Source organism: Solanum tuberosum, unplaced genomic scaffold, assembly GCF_000226075.1.
Source record: "Solanum tuberosum cultivar DM 1-3 516 R44 unplaced genomic scaffold, SolTub_3.0 scf00095, whole genome shotgun sequence".
Lineage (NCBI taxonomy): Eukaryota > Viridiplantae > Streptophyta > Magnoliopsida > Solanales > Solanaceae > Solanum > Solanum tuberosum.
The window spans coordinates 1,498,256-1,519,952 of record NW_006239021.1 but is presented as its reverse complement, the minus strand read 5'-3'; the positions used below and the strand labels follow the sequence as shown (position 1 = coordinate 1,519,952).

General features: G+C 31.1%; 2 protein-coding genes across 3 annotated transcripts in view; both read right to left on the bottom strand.

Moving 5' to 3' along the window:
* Window positions 1-4,747, bottom strand: part of LOC102605961 (ELMO domain-containing protein A-like) — a 7,672-nt gene extending 2,925 nt beyond the window's left edge. The window contains exons 1-6 of one of the 2 annotated variants that reach the window (XM_006347922.2): window positions 4,103-4,194; window positions 3,864-3,940; window positions 1,819-1,928; window positions 1,300-1,368; window positions 1,064-1,179; window positions 866-920 (exon numbers count right to left, since the gene is read on the bottom strand). In XM_006347922.2, coding sequence (XP_006347984.1) covers window positions 866-920; window positions 1,064-1,179; window positions 1,300-1,368; window positions 1,819-1,928; window positions 3,864-3,888 — 375 coding nt within the window. In that variant the 5' untranslated portion in view covers window positions 3,889-3,940; window positions 4,103-4,194. Of the gene's footprint in view, window positions 1-865; window positions 921-1,063; window positions 1,180-1,299; window positions 1,369-1,818; window positions 1,929-3,863; window positions 3,941-4,102 lie in introns of both variants that reach the window. The other variant, XM_006347921.2, reaches the window with a different exon arrangement.
* An 11,075-nt stretch (window positions 4,748-15,822) lies between these two features.
* Window positions 15,823-17,696, bottom strand: LOC102588022 (NAC domain-containing protein 83-like). Its single transcript, XM_006347950.1, has 3 exons — window positions 16,906-17,696; window positions 16,243-16,294; window positions 15,823-15,990 (listed from the first exon to the last, which is right to left on the bottom strand). The coding sequence occupies exons 1-3, from the start codon at window positions 17,694-17,696 to the stop codon at window positions 15,823-15,825; spliced, it is 1,011 nt and encodes a 336-aa protein (XP_006348012.1).
* Between the last annotated feature and the right edge of the window lie 4,001 nt (window positions 17,697-21,697).

Genomic DNA, 21,697 nt, shown 5'->3' with positions numbered 1-21,697 from the left:
GAACCCCACCCACCCACCCACACAAACACCAAAAAAACAACAACAAGGAGAACAACAGCTTTTCCCCCTTCGCTCCCTTGGTGATTTGAAACCCCAACCTTATGGTTGGAGGATAGGGCCCTTCACAAGACTATCCCTCCCTTGACGCGCATGAAGATTAGCGATTTCATAGTCTGATTAACAAACATTTATCCAATTTTACAAGAAACAAAGAGATACTAGATGACAATAAAGCCCTTTTTTGTTTTTTCATTCTTGGTCAACCAAGTTATAAACCTTTTTTCCTTCTTGGTCATCCAAGTTCTAAAGAATTGTGCCTGATTTATTCCATTAAAGTACATTTCACCCTTAAACACTAAATAATTAATGCCAGAAATACTTTTCCAGCAGTTTTTTATATGCTGCTATCACCGAGAGATGATGACTAGGTGCCTACTTAGATTGTGTAGAATATCATATAGAAATCCAGAGATAATCATCACATCATTAAGTATGCACCTACCATAACCCATCCCCACCCCCACCCCCCAACAGCTACCACAATTTCTGGGTTGAGCAAGCAATTAAAAAACCATATGTTTCAATGCATAGGGGAAGGAAAAGGCGTGTGGCAGACGTAGTGAAGTAATTCAGGCGTAACATAACAGTTTGAATAGCTACAATCTCAGGATGCAAATTCCCAATACCTGCTTAGAAAAAAAGAACCTAGAACTGTCAGGTCTCCCATCGCACAAAATAACAGCCAATTTTGACACTAAAAGTTATCTTTTCCTAGTAATGTTCTCATTCTTACCAGTATGCATACATATGCTTAGAAGGTTTGACATATCATTCTCCATAAAAAGAGTGAGGAAAGAGGACATACCGGGAAATTCCTCGCAAAATATAACAAGTTCTCCAGTGATATAAATCCACCACCCCTACAGAATCAATCAAACAACTTAAAACCAACATAAGATTGCAATAGGCAGAAAGGCAAATTATCAGAAAGACGTTAATAAGCCTGAGAATATCCTCCTTTTTTCTTCATTTAAATTTTGGGCGGAGTGAGGTGCTGATGTACCTAAAGTCAGTAGATGGATCTTTTCCTTGCCAGCCCATTTCCTTCCACTGTTCAGATATCAAACCACGAAGTTGTTCCTCAGGAAAGGCAACTTTCCACAAAGCTTTTAAAGCTTCCTTTAGGTCAAAAACAAAGAAAAATCTTGAGAAACAAGAATGTCATACCTGAATGAAATGTCAAAATCTTACAGATATTAAGCTATTGCAAACAACTAAGATGTCTTGCACAGAAGGTACCTGATGTTCAAGGATTAAACTATCATATGCAACATCTATACGGTTTTGTAGCCTTAGCAAACATTCCTCCTGAGATTAACAAAGTATGGAAAAAACATCATTAGCATCCAATATGTAGAAGCCATTCCATACTTCCTTACCATGGCTAAGCTAATTCTTGTGCATGACATTTCAAAAGAAGAAAACAAGAAATTTTGAAGAAGTGCGCAGACGCCAACTAGAGAGTTATGGGCAATCTCATTAAAGTGGAAAGCCAGAAAATTTAGACAAATCACTTGTGCCTAAGACATGGCACGGTTAGAAATAAAAATCACAGCATATCCAGATGCACATGAGCACATTTGTCTACTCAACAAGAGAAGTAAGAACAACATTAAAAACACAAACTAGTACTGCACACAACAGGACTTCTATTATACTGCAGACTGAAATGCATACTACTACATTGTGTCTTATGACATTCTCAGTATTCAGCAAGCAGGAAATATAAACTTAATATAAACTCCACAAACATATTACCTGGGATGGAGTTAAATCAAATGATGGACGAGCATCGCTCTCCCTCCTTTGAACACAAACACATGAAAGGCCTCTGCCTAGCCATGCTGCTGATCCTGCCACAACCTCCGCTGTAACAAAATAAAATGATTGGCAAAAGAAAATGGAAATCCTGGATTTTCCAATAATGAAATGCCTCTATTATAAGTGAGACTGGAGTGCAGATGCCAGATAAAGAAACACTTCTTTCTAGAAACATGTTCACATATGATAAGAAAAGTTTGGTCATTTTAGGGTATAATACTGTCAACATTAAACAATGCGACGAATATGCTCAATGCCTCAATTACATTATCAGGAAAGTATGATACAAATAAACTACAGCACATGACATGAAAATGGAAATAAACATAAAATGTGTTCTTATGATACAACCTAAGCATCATGGGCTGTAGTGATTCAACAGAAATTGTGAAGGACACTTCCTGCTTGGGTTAGTGTTTTAGTGGCTACATAAGTATCCTTAAGCGGATCTGATTTAGTCAACAATCTTGATAGAGTAAGGAAGAAATGCATTCTACATGGATAAAATCAAGGCCATATTAGCAGACTGTTTCCTGCAAATATACGAGGCAAATAGGATTTTAAAATGTTTGTAAAACTAAAATCTAGTTGTACAATTCGATAAAGCTACATTGGAGATCAACTAATGGAATATATGGTTCCGGAAAAGGTGAAAAAAACAATATCCAATCAGTTCATGTTACCCAAAATGTGGATTCTAAAAAATGAGCTTACCCACTGATGAATATCAACTAGCTTCAAAGGTCTAGCTAGAGCTTGGTATACAACTTTTATATAACCATAAAGTTCTATTTTTTTTAAATAAGAAAAAGTTCTAATATCAACATCGAATAAGCTGAAGTTCAGCACCTAATGATGAATTATAGAACTAGATATCTTTCTCCTACGGGAAAGCAAACACTAAAAACAGAACAGATTAATGGAGAATTCTAAGCACGATGAACCAAAATCATGGTAAGTAGAACACAAGAAGAAAAGTGGACCATCCTCTGATATAAATAGTTAAAGACAACATACTCTGTTAAGCCCCTACTTAACTTCATTAAAGATAAAAGATGTATCCAGCACCATTCCCAAAAAAATAATATGAATCACGTAACTGTACTAATATTTCCTAGTTATCTCTGTCCACTGTGAGAATATGATGGATTGATTCAGTCAATTAAAAGACACACTTCCTGCAATTCCTATGGAGAAAACTCAATAGTAGATCAACTAAAAGGCACAAGGCATAAATAGCAGTGAGATCTATAGCCATGTGACAGCAGTAAATGGCTTTTCTTGGAAAAGAAATAGGCAACTATTTACAAGGATTCCATGCCCTATATATCTATATCTACAGAATAATAAATCACAATGCGTGAGCACAAACAACTGTATTTTTCTCTCTCTCTCTCTCTTGTGCATGTGAGACACTGTGCAAAGGAAAAATCTATGTCAATACATTCTTCATAGATCAATTGAGAAGACTAAGAAATGACATGACCCTCAGTAAAACAACTAGTTCACTTTACTCAAACATTAGGAAGCAGAAAAAACTGTAAACCATACTCAAAATATTTACAACTAGCAAGGTCATCCTTTCTAAGCAACTCCTCTAGCAACAAAACCATCCACCATAAGGTGAACCAATCAAAAATCAAAATCCATTTTACCCGAACTTACTTACAGTAACTCAGTTATATAAACAAAGTAATTATTTCTCCACAACCAATGTAATTGTTGTAAAACCTACACAAACTGAATAAAACCAAACTCCGTTACTAACATCTGATTCCTCTTAAGGTAGTCCAGACATGTTCAAAATATGCTCTGGGACAGCTTTATCTACAGAAAACTTCAGTACTGGTAAATCACAAAGTAACTCTATGAAACCGATCTTATCCAAACAAAATGCATGAATCTGTTAATTATCCAAACGGTAGGTACGACACCAAAACTTCAGGGAAAGAAAATGAATTAAGCAGCAGATGAAAACTCACCACACATGTCAATGCAAGTAGGCATGAATGCACCTAATTTTTCAATTCACAGATCCAAAACCTCAATTAATTTACTCCTGACATAGACGGAGACCAATCGGTAATACATACAGACAGAAATACACCGATAGTAACAGCAAAAACAGAGAGAGATAGAGACAGAGAGAGAAATATCGATATATAGAGAGAGAAATGAGCGAATGTTTGTACTGTTAGGTAAGGTAAAAAGGTAAATATACCAGAAGTTGTATGACAAGCATTGCCTCTTTCAAGTCCTTGAGATATCCTCCTCACCGCCACGAACGATCCTCCTCTATCATCCATACTTTCAGCTAATTGAAAAACTATTCTCTACAATACTTGCGTCACATTCAACCTCCTCTAAACAGCAACACACTCCAATGCTCCTCCGTCAATGAAAATGTAAGCCAAAAATCTCAATAACGAAGTTGAATTCCTTTTTTACAGAGAAATGCACAATTAATTGATCCTCCGGTGGAATCTCGAGATCTGCAATCGGAATACGAACGGCAGGAAAGGAGATCAACCACGCCAAAATCTCCGGTATATTTGTGTATGTAGCTATATCTGAAGGTGAATGTTCAACATATATATATAATATGATATAGAGAGAAAAGGAGAGTGGTGTGGGTATTCTCTTTTTCTCTCTCTATATGTGTTTCTCTATCTAGATATTCTACTCTGCAACTTCTTCGCTCCGAACAGATTTGTTAAACGGAGAAGAGGAGCGAAGAAGGGGTGGGTGGTTTTGGGGGGGTTGGGTGGGTATGTGAATGTGATATTATATAAGCTGTTGAGCAGTTTTGTTGAGTTGGGTGGCATTCGCGTCTGTTATGGTGGGGGTCGGGGTGGGCGAACGGCGATTATTGAGAAAAACGGTTACGGGCTTGAGTAATGTTTTTTATTTTAATATTTTTTGGTAACATTACCCTCTTTCCATTCCTATTTAATTTTCACCCTATTAGGTTTCACGCCCCTTTAGAAACTAGGTAAATTATCATTGCACTATTATTTAATATTTTTTTGAAGTCAAGTTTATAAATAAAAATGAATTAATTTGACCTATGAACATTAATTAATACTCCATTTGTCCAATAATCGTTGTCCACTATTAACTTTGCACACTTCTTAAGAAACTGTAAATAAAAGAATAATTTTACAATATTACCCTTTGAATATAATAAATACAATGTCTTGAAAAATATAATAGGGATATGACTATAATTAATGATAAAGGTAAATTAGGAACTTAGTGTAAAATTATTTCATTGATTTCATAAAGTGGACAAATATAACATGACATCCCAAAATAGCATAGTTGATAACTATTGTTGGACGAAGGGAGTAACTTAGTTTTCTATGTTGGTCAAATACATATTTTCTATGTTAATAACTCTCAACAATAAAATAGGGAAAATAATGACAAGTACTCTATCTATTCCGTATTACTTGAATTCTTTTTGGGTTTTTTATTGTTCAAAATAATTGAATTTTTCAAAGTTTAAGATGGATGTTTGAAAGTTTTTTCATATTTATCCTTTCCTTTAATGAAGTTTGATAAAGGACAATAATGGAAAGTATGGTATAAACTATGTCCTTAAATGTATTTCTTAATAAGTTTGTATTGCCTCACAAATTCACTTAATATGGAATAGAAGGAATATTACTAAATATTTATATTTAATAGGAACAACATATAAATAAAAACGGAGGAAGTAATCGGAATATCAATATGAGTTATTATCAATTTAAATACAGTAAAATAAGAAATTCGTAGCTGATTTACTATTTCCTTTGTCAAAGCTGGATATAAATTCTTAAATTGATACAGTAATGAAGGAATTGACATCATTTGAAAATTTGTACTTGATCAAAATATTTGGTCAGCTAATAATATTCTTTATTAAGCATTTTCTTAAAATAATTAAAACATTATTATTATTAAATTTTTTTAATATGAAGATAGTGAAAGTTGAACCTTCGCGTTTCGCGTTTAAATTCTTATCAATCTCATGAGGAATGCTCTGGAAACAATATTATAAGTATAGATTGGGTAGCTGCTTAATTCAAAAAAGGATATAGTTGAATTTATCATGAGGTTAAATGATACACGAATTGATTTGACTTATAAAATAGAAATTAAGTAAGTTAATATATACGTTGTTTGGTGAATGTATACAAAGAATAATATTATAATTAAACAAGCGGAAGAATCAGTAAAATTGAAGTGTGTCTCTTATTTCTTCTAACATGTCTATCTCTTCTTTCTTCTAACATGACTTCGGGCCATGAATTTCTACCTCTATTAACAGAAGCTGAGGTAACAATTCTGGAAGTGACTAGTATTGGATATGTAACGATTCTGGTTGCTCTTATCGGTAATTCTTTAAAGATGACTTAATCCCAGACAAATTAGTCAATTCATTCTTTTATATTATTCTAATGTCAAATAATTTTATACTGTACAACCATATATTCATGGGTAATTTTTTCCCCTACAAGAACCCACTAACATAGGCTCAAATTCAGTATTTATGTACATAAAATATTATTTTATATGTATAAATAATTTATCTAAAATTTAATGATTTGAAAAAATTGTGATTTACAATTCTTAAATTTGTTGGTCGTTGTGACAAGTTGGTAAAAAAAAATATATTTTATTTGAGATTTTAGTATTTGTTAAAAGTGCCCCTTATCCCGACACTCCTAATATTAGGTGGTTAGGCCTAAATTCAACTTGTGCATTTTGACTTGGTTGTCGAAGTAGAGATGTTTTTAATTGCTCGTACTTTTTGGGGACTTATTGATCACATCTTTTATTTTAAAAAAATTCTTAGATTCTTTCAAAGCTTTTTTTAATGACAAAAAGTTGTCACTTTGTTTAATTTTATAAAGGTGTAAATTTACGTATTTAAAAGAATTCAAGAATTGAGCACAAATTGAGGTGAAAATTGCTTCCTTAGTTTGACTTGTATTTTGAAACTTCCATTCTTTTGGGAATGTGAATATTTTATTAGTGTGTTAAAGTCTTGGTAATCCACTAAGAACGTTTTATCACTCATATTTTATCTCTAAAATCCATAATTTATTTAACTTTTTTAAATAATAATATGATATTTCATATTTACTAGCAGATTAATTCAAATTCTGACATTATAAAATTTATTAAGGAGAAGTTCGTTCTTTTATTAGAGGTTTTTTTATTCACAAAATTTAAATCTGAGACAGCTGCTTAAGATGAATGTATATATCTCATTCATCCCCAAGACATCTACATAGTATTTAAGTCATTATGGTTGATAACTAACTTAAGCATATAGTTATTATCATTTGAGAACCAATAAGTTTTGTTAGAAACACATGAGGACAATAATTTAAAGGTAGCTATTAGAGAATCTAGCAGAGGACCAGTGTTTTTGAGACTAATGAACACATATATAAGTGCATGAGCATGAGACATGAGGGATTGGAGAAATAAAATAAATTGGATCACATGGGATGTTGGTAGAGAGGGATCATAAACTTGATGGAAAATACTTCATTTAAATCACTTGCGACCCTACACTTTCTCTATATCATTTGTACTTGTGGGTTACACATATATTTTGTGATGAATGATTAAAACTTCCAAATCAAATCAATGTAATATATGGCCTACAATATGCATGGGTTCATAAAAGTTTGTTAGTGTGATTAGATTGCTTAGCTTGGGAGGCAACTATACTATGCATTATTTAAGATGTTATATACATTATACTATAAGTGGTATGTAACGGGATATAATTGTATCGTATTGTTTTGTCATAGGTAAACTTATCAATTGGCAGAACAGAAGATCGACATGAGAAGTTGATGTTCTTGATACAGAATTTTGTAGATATATATATTTTTAAACAATTTTGTTAGGCGTTAACATGAGTAATAAAGTACATAAAGAAATTAATAGTATCAAAATTTTAACGCTATCAGTATATCGAACCTAAACTTGGATTGGATGATCAATAATGAACAACAAATGGAGGAAAATATAATTAATTAATTGTTCAAATGTAACATATTGGAAATATATAGCTTTTGGTTTGGAGCTCTCATGATTTTTCATGTGCCAAGCATATGTTTCAGTATATCGAACCTAAACTTGGATTGGATGATCAATAATGAACAACAAATGGAGGAAAATATAATTAATTAATTGTTCAAATGTAACATATTGGAAATATATAGCTTTTGGTTTGGAGCTCTCATGATTTTTCATGTGCCAAGCATATGTTGTGGTCCAATTGGCATCTTTTGTAGTCCTTTCTATTCCTTTCGGAGAAAATGACTTAAATAGTCCCTTAGCTATAGGAGTAGGTCTAAAATGGTCCTTTAACTATACACTTAACGGATTTAGTCCTTTAACTATTCAAAAACTTATCAATTTTGGTTCCTTAACTATACACTTATCGGTTTTAGTCACTTAACTATAAACTTACCGATTTTAGTCCTTTAAGTATTCAAAAACTTTTCAGGTTTGGTCTTTATCCATTTTTTAAAATACAAATAGCTTAAGTTTATATTAACGGAAATTTTTGTAAAATTAAATCTTTAACCCATTTTTTAAGTTGTTTCTCTATCCCCGTCCTTTTTTCTTTAAACTACTCTTATGAAAAGAACAATAACGTCGATGTTTCAAAATAAAATTAATGAGAAATGAAGATATAAGTCCTAATTTTATTTAATGGATGATAAAATCAAGCATAAATTATTGTTAATGACTTGAATCCGCACTTGAATATGCTAATCAGTGCGAATTTTATTTAATTTACTCAAATTTCTTTACGTAAAATAAAATGAATAGAATAGTAAAATTGATCTATTTAAAAAAAATAATTTTTTTTGCAAATCTACCATTTTATAAATTTCAATTTCTGAAAAATTAAACAAATTTTGTTCAATGAAGTCGTTAGAGTACAAACTTGGGATTTAACGGGTAATAATTTTTTTCTTTTTATAATAAAGTTTAGCATATTAAAGTCATTAGTAGCAATAATATGCTTCATTTTATCCTCTGTTGAATAAAATTATGACTTATATTTTCTTTCCTCGTGAATTTTATTTTAAATCTTTGAGGTTAAGGTTCTTCTCACAAGGTTAATTTGAAGAAAAGGTAACGGAGAGAGAGAAACAACAGAGAAAGTTGCTAAAGGATTTAATTTCTCGAGGCATCGATTCCATTAATATAAACCGAAGCTATTTGTGTTTAAAAAATGGAGAAAGACCAAACCTGATAAGTTTTTGAATATTTAAAGGACAAAAATCGGTAAGTTTATAGTTAAGGGACTAAAACCGGTAAGTGTATAGTTAAGGGACCAAAACTGATAAGTTTTTGAATAGTTAAAGGACTAAATTCGTTAAGTGTATAGTTAAGGGACCATTTTAGACCTACTCCTATAGTTAAGAGACTATTTATGTCATTTTCTCTTTCCTTTCACACCACTCTTCACTAGTTTCGTGCTTTTTTTTAAAATTATTATTATTATTTAGCAAATAAATAAGTAATATAATCTCGAGAAAAATTATACATAATCTACCGAAAAAAATTATGGAACGAGATTGATGCATAATGAAATGGTGAGGGCGGGAGTGGGAGTGGGGGTTGGGGTGGTGGATCAAGGGTTCGGAGTTCGAGGGAATTGGGGGTGTTGGAAGGTGAGGAAGAGATAATTAGCGTGAAATTCTATTTATAAACCTTCTTTTTCTTACTACAACTAAACAAGTCGTACACTTTTTTTAATTTTTTTTTTTGGAAGATTCCGCATTAACAAACTTGTCAAGTTTGAGGCAATTATGATCGAATAGGTGAAATGAGAGACAATTTTAACTCGAAAATCAACTTTAAGGACAATTGAGATCCAATAGGTGAAGAAAAGGGTAAATTTAAATTATTTTTTAATATTTTAAGAGTATTTTTTTAAAGAAATCTTTTTTCATTTAATTCAATATAGTATCCTATTTATTAGTACTATAGTAGCCTTGAATAAACCATTAATTCAAGTTTGGTCATGTACCAAATAAAATGCTTAATTTATGGCCTTATTTTAATACATTGTTTGTTAATCACTAATTTTGTGTCATTTTCCATTTGGTCTACATATATAGCTGCTCTAGCTTGGAGTTTTGTGAATGGAGTTAGATGGCCACTGGAGCTACTATATTTAATTGATATCATTGTGAGATTTGGTGAAAGTTACAAAGCCATTTGAAGACTATTTAAGCTTCAAATATCAACATCATTGTGTTGGATAAAAGATGGTAATTCACTCAACATTAGGGCCACTTTTTTTTAATTTTTTGGTTGGTAAGAGTATGAGATCATTATCATACTGTTAACAATCTTTTATAATATTTTCATGGATAAATGTGGGCTCCAATTGATGAAAAAGCTAATGTGCAAGTGCTGGTAAAAATGCAAACATATTATGGGCAGGGCAAACAAAATATTCTAGATGTACATTTAGAAGGTAAAAAGTAGGTATTTGAGAAAGTAATGTTTTTTTTTAAAAAAAAAAGAAAGTTAAGGTGTTTGATCAAATTTTTAGAAAAAAAAAAATGTATTTTTAGGAAATAATTTTTCAGAAGTTTAAGAAATAGTTTTTTTTTTCTAAAAACATTTTTGTAACATTGGTCAAATACAAAAAATTGCTTTGCTAACAGTAAAAGTGGTTTTCAAATTGATTGATCAAACACAAATAACTACTATCCAAAAATACTTATGAGAAAAAAACAATTTTTAAATAAATAAATTTTAAAACTTGGCTAAACTGGCAATAAATATCTTTTCACCAAGCAAAATTAATATTCTTTCCGTCTATTATTATTTATCTACTATACTAAAAATAAATGTTGATTTTTACTTATTCAGTTTGAAAAATCCAGAGATGAATTATTATTTTATACTTATTTTACCATTATTATTAAATACTAATCAGTTTTCATCATCTCTAAATTTGTGAGATGACCGATAATAATTAGAAATGATATCATAAAATTACAATTTTATATAATTACTTTTTAAGAAGCGTGTCAAATCAGTTAAACATGATCAAGTAAACATGGACAGAGAGAGTAATTTCTTGGACACAAATTAGGTAAGGGAAAAGTTTCATTGAGTTGTACAAAACACTTATATATAGACCATAACATTACTATTCCCTGCTTGAAGTAACTAGCAGGCCAACTGAAAATGTCACAAAACAATTACAAATAAGGCCAGCTGGCAGATATACATGCTACCAACTCATAATTGTTTTAGGAACTACTCCTAATTCATAGTTTAGTGAAAATAAGGGCTTTCTACCCAAAAAAATAAAAATAAAAAAGGGGCTAGGGGCTACTCTCATAGAGTTTTGAATTGATATAAAATTTAGGAAAAAACATGTTTTTTTAAATAAATAAATATTTTTTTTGTTTTAATTTGTTTGTTCAATTTTGATTTAACATGAAATTTTAAAAATAAAGGAGACTTCTAAATTTCATGATCTTAAACTAAAGATATATCAAATTATATCAAAATGTTACTCCCTCCGTCTATTTTTAGTTGTCATGATTTTCTTTTTTAGAGTCAAACGACAAGAACTTTAACCAACATTTTACGATGTATTTTTTCATCATATGGATATGCAAAAAATTGTAATTTATAGTACTTTTCGTATAATTTTTGAATATCTGCATTTTTTGTTCAAAATATCAAATTAATGTAATCTAATTTAACTTTGAAAATTAGTCAAATTGACTTTCGAAAAACATAATATGACAACTAAAAATGGATGGAAGGAGTACTAAACTGTGTGGTCCTAAATATGTCTAGTGAAAAGTTGAAATTAAAGGAGTTGCTAAAAACGAAAGACCAGTCATTAAAACGATTTTTTTAGAAAAAGTAAGTTAAACAAATTGAAGCAGAGAAAATAGTCTTAATTATTTATGTGACTATAAAATGATATTTACAAATTTATGATTTTAAACATATTTGAAAATATATAACTCTATTGTTTATGCTTCGTTTTTCATAATCTAAATTTTACATAATCTACCGTTTGTGATGTGGCTGTTATATCGACCCTGACCTAAACTTAATTAATGTCAACTTTATTTGATTTGTTAGATCAACAGCCTCTAATTTAAGTTTTTGTTTAGTTAGAAGAAAACAATTGTTTTTTTTTTGTAAAATAAAATCGAGACATATCCAAACAACTAGGAATATATGAGTATTATTTATCCTATGATTAGAATATACTAGTAAGAAATAAATAATTCTGGCATATTTTTATTAAATAAATGAAAGAATCCTTGGGATTCCTTTTGATTTAATACTATATGTTAAATGTAGATTGTTATTAAAAAATGAGTGGCACAAAGTTTTGATTGTCCTTGGTACTTGACATATAGCTAGGCATAAGTCTTGAGATCCAAAACTATATATTAGGTCAATATTAGATGTGCCTGCCATGTACTACTTCTTGCTAATAACAAAATTTGTTTTTATTTTATTTTAATTTATTTCATTATCTATTTTGCAATTTTTTTTCTTGGGAAAAGAAAATTTATTGCACATGATGACTCATCTTGTTGATAGGTAATGAGACCCGTGAAGCAAATGAAGTTATTAAGGGGGTGTATTATTTGGATTAAATCAAGAAATTAATTGAATTGTTTTTTTTTGTTATTTGGTTCATTTTTCAGTTTTTGTTGGTTTGTATGAAAGATACTTTTAAATAATAATAATAATTTTTTGATTTTGGAATGTAAGAATTAAGAATTAAGAATTGAAAATGATATTTGTAACAAATTTCTGTTTTGATTATGATATTAAGCGTGCAAGCGTATTAGTTTAAACTTTGAAGCTATGTAGGTTTATTAAGAGATTATCAATGTTTGCCTATCTCATCAAATATGTAATTCTATTTTATCAGTGACATTCATAATTTCAATCATATAGATTGAATTTTAAATTTATAAAATTTGAATGTAAAAAGTGAGGTATAAAAAGGATTTAAACAGACATTGTTATCCCTGATTACTATATCACCCAAGGTGAGGGATAATTTATCCCGATACTAATTATTAATTTCGGGATAAGTTATCCAAGACTTGCCAACCAAACAACAAATTAACTGATACTATAATTTAATTTCAAGACTATTTGATATTATCCTTCACACCAAACGACCCTTGAAGTATACCAAATTGAAGAGATACATTTTGTTCTTGATTGGCGTGGTTCTTTGCTTTTTGGGAGGTCCAACACAAAGCACTAGCATTGTGTATGAGGATAATAGAATCAAATAGAATGCTTAAAAACTACTGGCTAAGACAACACCACGTGGTCCATTCAACAAGAAGATTATTGATTCAATGTATGAAGGATTCAAAAAATCTCTACCTATCGGTACTAAATGACAATTCTTGAATTTGAGCTTTGAATATAGAGAAAATTTTATCAAGAATCTTAATTCTGAATGAGCCCTATAATGCATGATTCATATTTAGTTCGGCTCCAATGCAAACTCCAAATATTGAGTGAAAAACCAAAAAGAAATAAATTATAAAAAATCAACTAAAGCAATTAAAATTTAATAAAAATTAGACGCGTTGAATTATAACATGCATTTTAACCCATTTAAACTGAGTAAATTTCAAAACGAGTCAATAACCTGTTCATTTATTAACTCAACCCAGTTTGATCTTTTCAATTTTAACCTAAACTCGCCACACCCGGAGATACTAATGTGTTAACATCTCAAAGTTGAGAAGTTGTTTGTATCATTGAATGTATGCACGTATTGTACCAGAAAAACAAATCTACTTTTGTTATTCCAAACAAATTTGCCGGCATTTGTGTGCATGCATCATGTCCATTTTATTTTATTTTTATTTTTGGGTGGAGAAAAGAAGAGGTCCCCAAAGAATGTGTTAGCATTGCATCAAATAAAAAGTAAAAAGTAATTCAACTTTTTAGGTAACACACACTCATGGTCAAGGGGCCAAATACCTTTTGACCTTTAACATATTGAAATATATATTAAGCTTCATTGCAAAGTTATTATTAAGGGACCAAACCAACTTTCTAAGTCATGATAAGATCATTGCTATCGAATTTATGCCTTTTTATCCATCAAAAAAGAAAAAGAAATATAGATAGAGATATTAGCGCAGTGGCGGAATCATCTTTATTCAAAGGGTGTCAATTGACACCTAGCACTTTGGCAGAAAATTATATTGTTAAAGTAGGTTAAAATATACAATATATATATGTTATACATTGGATTTCTTTAGCATATTCATAAATTTGCTTTTTATATTTTGATTCTCAAAATTCTAGCTACACCACACATTTATATTTACTCCATTTGTTTCAATTTATGTGACACAGTTCGAATTTTAAGAGTCAGACAATTTAAGTTTGATCGTGAATTTGAGAATGGAGTCTTCGATCAATGTTTTGAAACAAAATTTATGTTTTTGGAAATTAAGTAAAAAATACTATAAGTCATAATAATTAGGTTCAAAACAGACTTGTTTGAATATCAGAATTTGAAAAGTGTTATATAAATTACGATAAATTGAGACGGAGGGAGGTATTTTTATTTAGATACAAGGGAGAGAATTACTTTCCAAGCTGTAACGGTCAGTGCGATTGTATGGGCTTAATTGGCATTGGTCAATTTTGAGTCTCATGAAATTAGATACATGGGCCAACTTATAATATCCTGGCTTCCTCTTCACAAATTAGATCTAAATTTAATAATCAACTCAATGTATGGTTCAAGAAAGTGAAGAGAAAACTTTAAGTGGAAGAATAATTGCCTTTTCCTTACTAAACTTGTTAACTTTTCCATCAAATGGATTCAAAAATGTAAAAGAAAATGTCATTAACCTCTCATAATCAGCTCTATTAGTAAAAAATAATTAAAGCTTTATGTTCATACGCCCTTTGTCGTTTGTCCTCTCACTACTTCAAAGAGCACAAGTAATGAAAAATAACCGCATGATTTGTCCTTCAAATGAGTTGATCTTTACTTGTTGTCTTTAAATGGATTAGTCTTCAATATATGCCCAAAGAAATCAAACTTATGCCTAGCGAAACATAAGTTCTTTAAGGGCGTGAGATATAACTTGTGGGATATTATAAGTCAAAAATATAAACTTTAGCGAAAAAGTTATTTTAATTTCCCAAGGACAAACCAGCACAAAATAGGGACAAAAGTGCAAATGACCAAAAAATAGCTGGGTAGGCCTGGCGTACATAGTTTGGGTCTAAAGTAACGAGTTCAGTTGAAGCACTGAATGTGTACTTATAATATTGTTCATAGACAATGTTGGTTTACCAGCAGTATCCAAGCAAATTGGACGCCAAAGATGTGTTGCCATTTCTATGTCAGTTTTGTTAACCAACCACAACGGGGCAGCCATAACGTTATTTTTCTTAAATGGAAAGACATATATAGATGAGAATTTTCTCAAAGTTCGATGACATATTTGAGTCTTCTTCCTTGAATAACTAACAACAATATAACGTAAGTAGGAGTAAAGTTTACCTACACGGCTACACTCTATCCTTTACCCCCACAGCTATGAGATTTTACTGGATTTGTTGCTGTTGAGACAAAGCGAAGAACATTGATAAACTATGATTACTTGGGCTCTCACAACTTGAAAGAGCCCAAGTAATGAAAAATAACTTGGGATAAACAAATTGCTAATATAGAGTGAACCATATCTATGGGGTAATCAACAAGGCATTATTTGCCAAGAAATTCATAAAGCTCATAGTTTCAGAGTAGTAATCACATAAATTGAATCAGTACAATGCAGTAGTATGGGTACATCATTTACAGTTACCCATATTCTAACCGCTATTTGTTCATTCTTACAGTTTCCTATCTGTTAAGGTGCCTCATGCAACGATTGCAGCCACTAGTACCTGAACAAAATGGACCATTACAGCTGGTAAATGGAACAAGTTGGTGAATGCGCGGTTTTCAAAATCCACTTTTTCGTAAAGAGCATCATACATCACTTCTTTGCTATATACCGAAATGTACAACGCAAGCACAAACCACACCTATGAGACAAAGGCAAATTCAGAGCTAGAGGAAGATAATATGTACACATTTTAAGTCTATCGAAAGTAATGAGTTCATTGGTACTTACTATATAATATTGTTCATAGACAATGATAACTAATTAACCAGCGAACACTGTGGCCACCAAAGATGTCAGAAGCAATGGCAAACCAAAAGAACATTGGGATCAAACAGATCACAAACCACCAACAGTTACACAGGCTCCTGTCCCTTATTAACAGGGATCTCACCCAGAAAGTGCCAAAGTCTATTGTTGTACCTGCCAAAATGCTGATAACAAAGCTACAGAACAAAATATGATTAGGAACATTCTTCAAATGTGGGAATTTAAAGGCTATTCATATCCATATTCATCCTGAAGCAGTAGTACTAGCCAAGAGTTAATGCATAAACTCCAAATCAGGCTACAGATTGATATGTTTTGCCAGTTGCTCGAAGAGAACAGATTGATTTCAATTATGTCCAATCCCCTTATTTCATGAAACAGAGAAGAAGCACTGAATGTTACAACTTATCTATTCAGAATTTACAGCCTATTAACAAACTAAGACACACAAAGCTATTCATATTGCTCAATTTCTCTCGCATTTATAAGGTAAGCCGACAAGATAAGGAGAAGAAACAATGATCAATAGATGAGCTAGCGTTAAGCAAAGATTTCAAAACGGCACTACTCCTAGCTACAGAAAAAGTCAGTGACCTGGAGATGGAACATTGCTATGATAATCATGATTTTCTACTCCGAAATATTAATAATCAGAACATAGACAATTATATATATGGGAAAAATTGAACTATATACATTTTTTTTTCAACTACATAATCCATCTAAGGAACTATATAAATATTTTGATGTGTATTATATATCTTGTAGAACGACTGAATTCTGCAACCAATCTTCAGGAATATCAACAGGAATGTCCTCAAACGTTCTATACATCTCTTCCTGAAATTCATTGCTTCTAATATCATCAACTCCGTGGCCTTCTTGTACTTCCAACGTTGTCTCTCTATTCTCTATTGTAGTAGCTTCATAAGTACTGTTTTGAACATCATATTCCGAAGTTGTAGCCTCAACTGCATCTTGTTCATCACAAACCCTAACTTGATCTTCCATTGTGGAGTAGTCGTTATTATGATTAGGTTCAAGCAACATAGGATCGATGATTCCCGCAACATCTCCATCTTGTGCCTCCATAACATGATCCACGTTCTTCTCTTTATCCATCTTCTTCTTTATTCGACACACTACAAAATCTTCTTTAAGAATATGATTATTTTCCTTAAAGAAACTATCCGCGACATGATATTCTACCATCAACCAGGTTTTATTTTGGCCACACTCACTTGTTTCAAACTTGAAATTTCTCTTAAACCCTACCACAGGCGCATGATTCCTCCTTATAAGATGTTCCCCGGTTTGCCCTTTCCACGTCCCTTTAGCACAAATTCGAGAAAACCTTTTATATTCAATCTTCTGCTTCTTCAAAGGAGTAATAAAGTAACGAAACTTCTCTTCAGAATTAGCTCCAAATATCTCCCATGGTGGTTGATCTCCATATATATCCGCAAACTGGATAGGACATTGTTGATTCAAACATAATTCGCCTTTGAAAAACCTCTTAAGATAGTTGATTAGCTCCGTATCAGTAGGATGAAAACGTATTCCCATTGGCTTCGACATTAATTCTAATTAATTATGTGAACTATGAAATCTAAACAAAGATAGTTATCTATTTATACCAGAATTAACCTATGTAAACTACTTATGTGAATTATGAAGCCTAAACAAAGATAGTTATCTATTTATACACATCTTATTACCATAATGGAAAAAAACTCTAATTACTTAACAAACTCAAGTTACTTTATTTCCTAAATTACTACTATAACTGTAATTGAACAAACTAAAGTTACTTAATTACTTCTCTCAAGTTACTTTATTTCCTTAATTACGCATTTTCAATTTCTAATTTTTATTGGACGCAAGTTTCTCTAACACGTGCCCCACTTTTTGAAGCGCCCTTTCTCCTATAATTAACTTGATTTAACAAATTAGTAATATTGAATTATAGAAGATTAAAAATATCTTTGAATTCAATTCCCTGTGAATTTTAGTCACATAATAAGATTAATTAGTATTTATGAACTAGGTTTTAATGATTTTTTTGTATTCTTTTATTATTTTTAGTACTCTATAAAATTATTATTTTTCTTTATTATGATTATATATATAGAATTAATAAATAAATAAATTTATGAATTGAGCTAATTAATAAATAAACAGATTAATAATCATATCAAATTGGGACATTTGAACGGATTATAATTTGATGAGCGGATTTTGCTGTCCATAGTTAATCAAACCACTAGTGAGTAGTGATCATTCTTTTAAGAACACTTAGCTATACATTTACAATCTTACGAAGTTCACGTTGAAAACACTGATTTGTTTGAGTTATGCATGAATTTTATATTCATGCATGTAACTAGTATACCATTTTAATTTATTGGTCAACCTCTATATTAATTAATTAATCTCAAAATAATCATCTTAAATGAAGTTCATGTTTGAAAACTCTAATGTGCCCTCTTTTTCCCTTCATGAGGTACATAACTAGTAGTAATATTCTGACAAAATTAAGACCTTCTAATCAACACATAATCAATCAATCAATCACATCTTGGTGCAGTAGAATTAGTGGAAACAAAAGAGATGTCAACACATAATCCGTATCGTTTTTCCCCCTCCCAAGTACGAATAACAACAACCATAATAATATATAATAATAATAATACGGGAAATTTACATAAATCCAACTGGTTTAATTAGATATACTTTATTTTGTAATGTTATAGTAATTTTTACCATATTTTAGTGTGTCTAGATACATCAAGATACATGTATTTCGGGATACATGAGTCCAAAATTAAGTGTAATTTATTCTAGATACTGTGTATTCAAATAGATTCGCATGTATTTAGGATACATAACAAATTTTGCTCGCTGGATACATGAATCACACCAGATAAATACATATACATATATCTAGTATGTATCTAGTGTGATTCGCTTGTATCTGGGATACATAACTATCTCCCTCTCCATCTCACTCGCCTTCTTCCCCGGTTCTCTTGCCTCTTTCCCTGTTTTAGTGCATCTGGTAAAAATACAAACAAAATAATTGGAATCGTTCCGAAGAGAATATGTATCTTTCTCAATATACGGTAGAAAAATCTTAATTAAAAGTTTTATCTTAATAATAATTTATTTTTATTCAATATACTAAAAATAAAGGGAAAATTACGCGGAAAAGCAAACATATACTAGTTAATTAGCTAATATAACTATATTTTGAATTAATTACGGCTCATAGCTTAATTTTAGTTTTAATTACGTCACTTGTCCTCTTTTATACATATACCAATACATATTATACACACACACATATATATATATACAATTATATTTATATACAAATACAATTAGCCTCTCTCCACTCTCTGACCTTTCTCGCTTGCCTCTCTTCTCTCTCTCCCAATCTCTCTCGCCAGATATACAAATACATATATATATATATATCAGTTTCCGAAAGGTGAACAGAAAGAGATTACTTGCAAAATTCATTCAGATTGTGAGTATACTCGTACAATATCTACTCTATCTTCTGTCCCAAATATAATGATCAAAATGTAAAAATGAATATGAATTGTACCTAGGTTGAGGGTGTTATTAATAGTTTAACACTCATCGGATCGTTATAGGTGAAGAACGTTCCAACTTCATGTATACATTAGTACAGTGGTGTAGTCAGAAATTTCACAAAGGGTGTCCAGAAATAGCAGCTTGTTATGTTAAGGATGTTCAAAATATGTTATTTAATAATTTCGCATATCATTTTACTTGTATATATGATATTGAGAGGAATCAATAGTGAGTCAATCATGATCCATGGTAATTCTATCTTTAAATAGGACCAATCTGTTTTAATAAACAAAAAAGTATTCAAAATCGATCAATACCTTAAGGGGTCGTTTGGTTTGAATACAAGTTATGCTGGGATAAGTTATGCTGGGATAAGTTATGCTGAGATTAGTTATGCTGGGATTAGTTATCCTGGCATTATTTCTTATTGATTGTTTGGTTTGTTGTACTAAAAATAATAGCCATTGCATACATCCTAAAAATAAGTGGTTTGATTACAAAAATACCCTCTTATTTAGCTTTTTGTATATTTTTTTGGTAGAGTTTTAGTTAAAACCAAATTTAACTATTCAATCCATCCAACGTAGAAAATCCACCAGTTACCCATTTTAAAACTCAATCCAACCTATCCACATAATATTTCTGCACACATTAGGAAAGGCAATGGATCATATTAAGAGACAATTTCATTAGTTTGACTTAATAGGCATTTGTGTTAACTCATAACCAAATGAGATTATATGAAAGTTACATTCTTAAAATAAATTTGATGCGTCAAAGTAATTGTAGTAAGAAGGTGACTCCCTTATAATTGTTAACTTGCTTTTAAGGACAAGTACGAACAACACGCCATATTTTAGAGCTTGTTTAGGAAGCATTAAATCAAGTGCACCATAAAGTCTTATCTCAACTTTGGAAAATAAAAGAAACAAAAAACAGAGTTTCCATAGCCAAAATTGTTAAACCAGGAAGCATTGGAAGAACGCAAACACTACAACTATGTCTAGGAGGCAGACGATTATAGCAATATATAATAAAAATAATTGAAACCAAAGAGAAACCAAAGAGTACAAAATCATATAAGCAAAATATGCCTTATGATTATCCAAAAGCTCGTCGAATCGGACCTAAAATAGAATAACATAAATAGATGATAACTCTTAACGGGTTAACGATTAAATCATTAAGAGGTCTTGTAATAGACAAAGAGAAAGGTAAGCTGGTTAAAGCATACAGCTTTGGATATATCAAGTGGGCAATGCATCGAACAAGAATGCTTTCAACTAGAGAAGTGAGGTATGGCTTGGGCTTTTGTGTCTGCTTGTCAGCTCAAAATATTGATCCATATAACCGTACTTCTAGCAAAGATCGTCCACAAAACGTTGCTTTGCAAATTGGGAAATAGAAGCTTAAAATCTATTTGCTTCATGTAAATCTTTGGTTGATGGATACAGACTGCACTACACAGCCAAAAGATTTATTAAAACTGAAATAGAAGTCTTGCATCAAAGCAACATAAAAAACTAGCTCATCTGGCAAAGAAACAATAGGCCTAGACTAATAGAAACTTGTATCTTCATACTAACCGAGAAACTTGACCAAAATTGCAGCAATCCCTACAGCAAACCAATCAAAACTACAACTAAAACAACAACTAAAGCGAAAGTAAAATTCCAGAAAATATTCACCAAAACACCTGTCAAAACTGAAACAAAAGCTCTGCATCAAAGCAACAGAAAAAACAAGACCAAAAACTGGTCTACCATAATAGAAAAAATTAGACGAAAACTGTAGGGAAGCAACATAAGCAACTGCACAAAAATTGATAACTAGCAACAAACTTACAATAAATTTAACTTTTACATGAGAGTTAATCTATTTAATAGATTTTACATATACAAAAGATTCTAGCATCCTCATGACCTACATTAGTCATACACAAAAGAGTGAACATAACTAGAGGATCAAAAAATGGCACT

Bases quoted from the DNA above. Each gene is read 5' to 3' on its own strand.
- LOC102588022 (XM_006347950.1), bottom strand. From the start codon at position 17,696: ATGTCGAAGCCAATGGGAATACGTTTTCATCCTACTGATACGGAGCTA. The intron at 16,295-16,905 runs GTTGCAGAATTC...TTTGTTCTGTAG, and splicing joins GTTGATATTCCTGAAGATTG to CTTTGTTATCAGCATTTTGG. The intron at 15,991-16,242 runs GTGAGATCCCTG...TTTGTCTCATAG, and splicing joins TAGACTTTGGCACTTTCTGG to GTGTGGTTTGTGCTTGCGTT.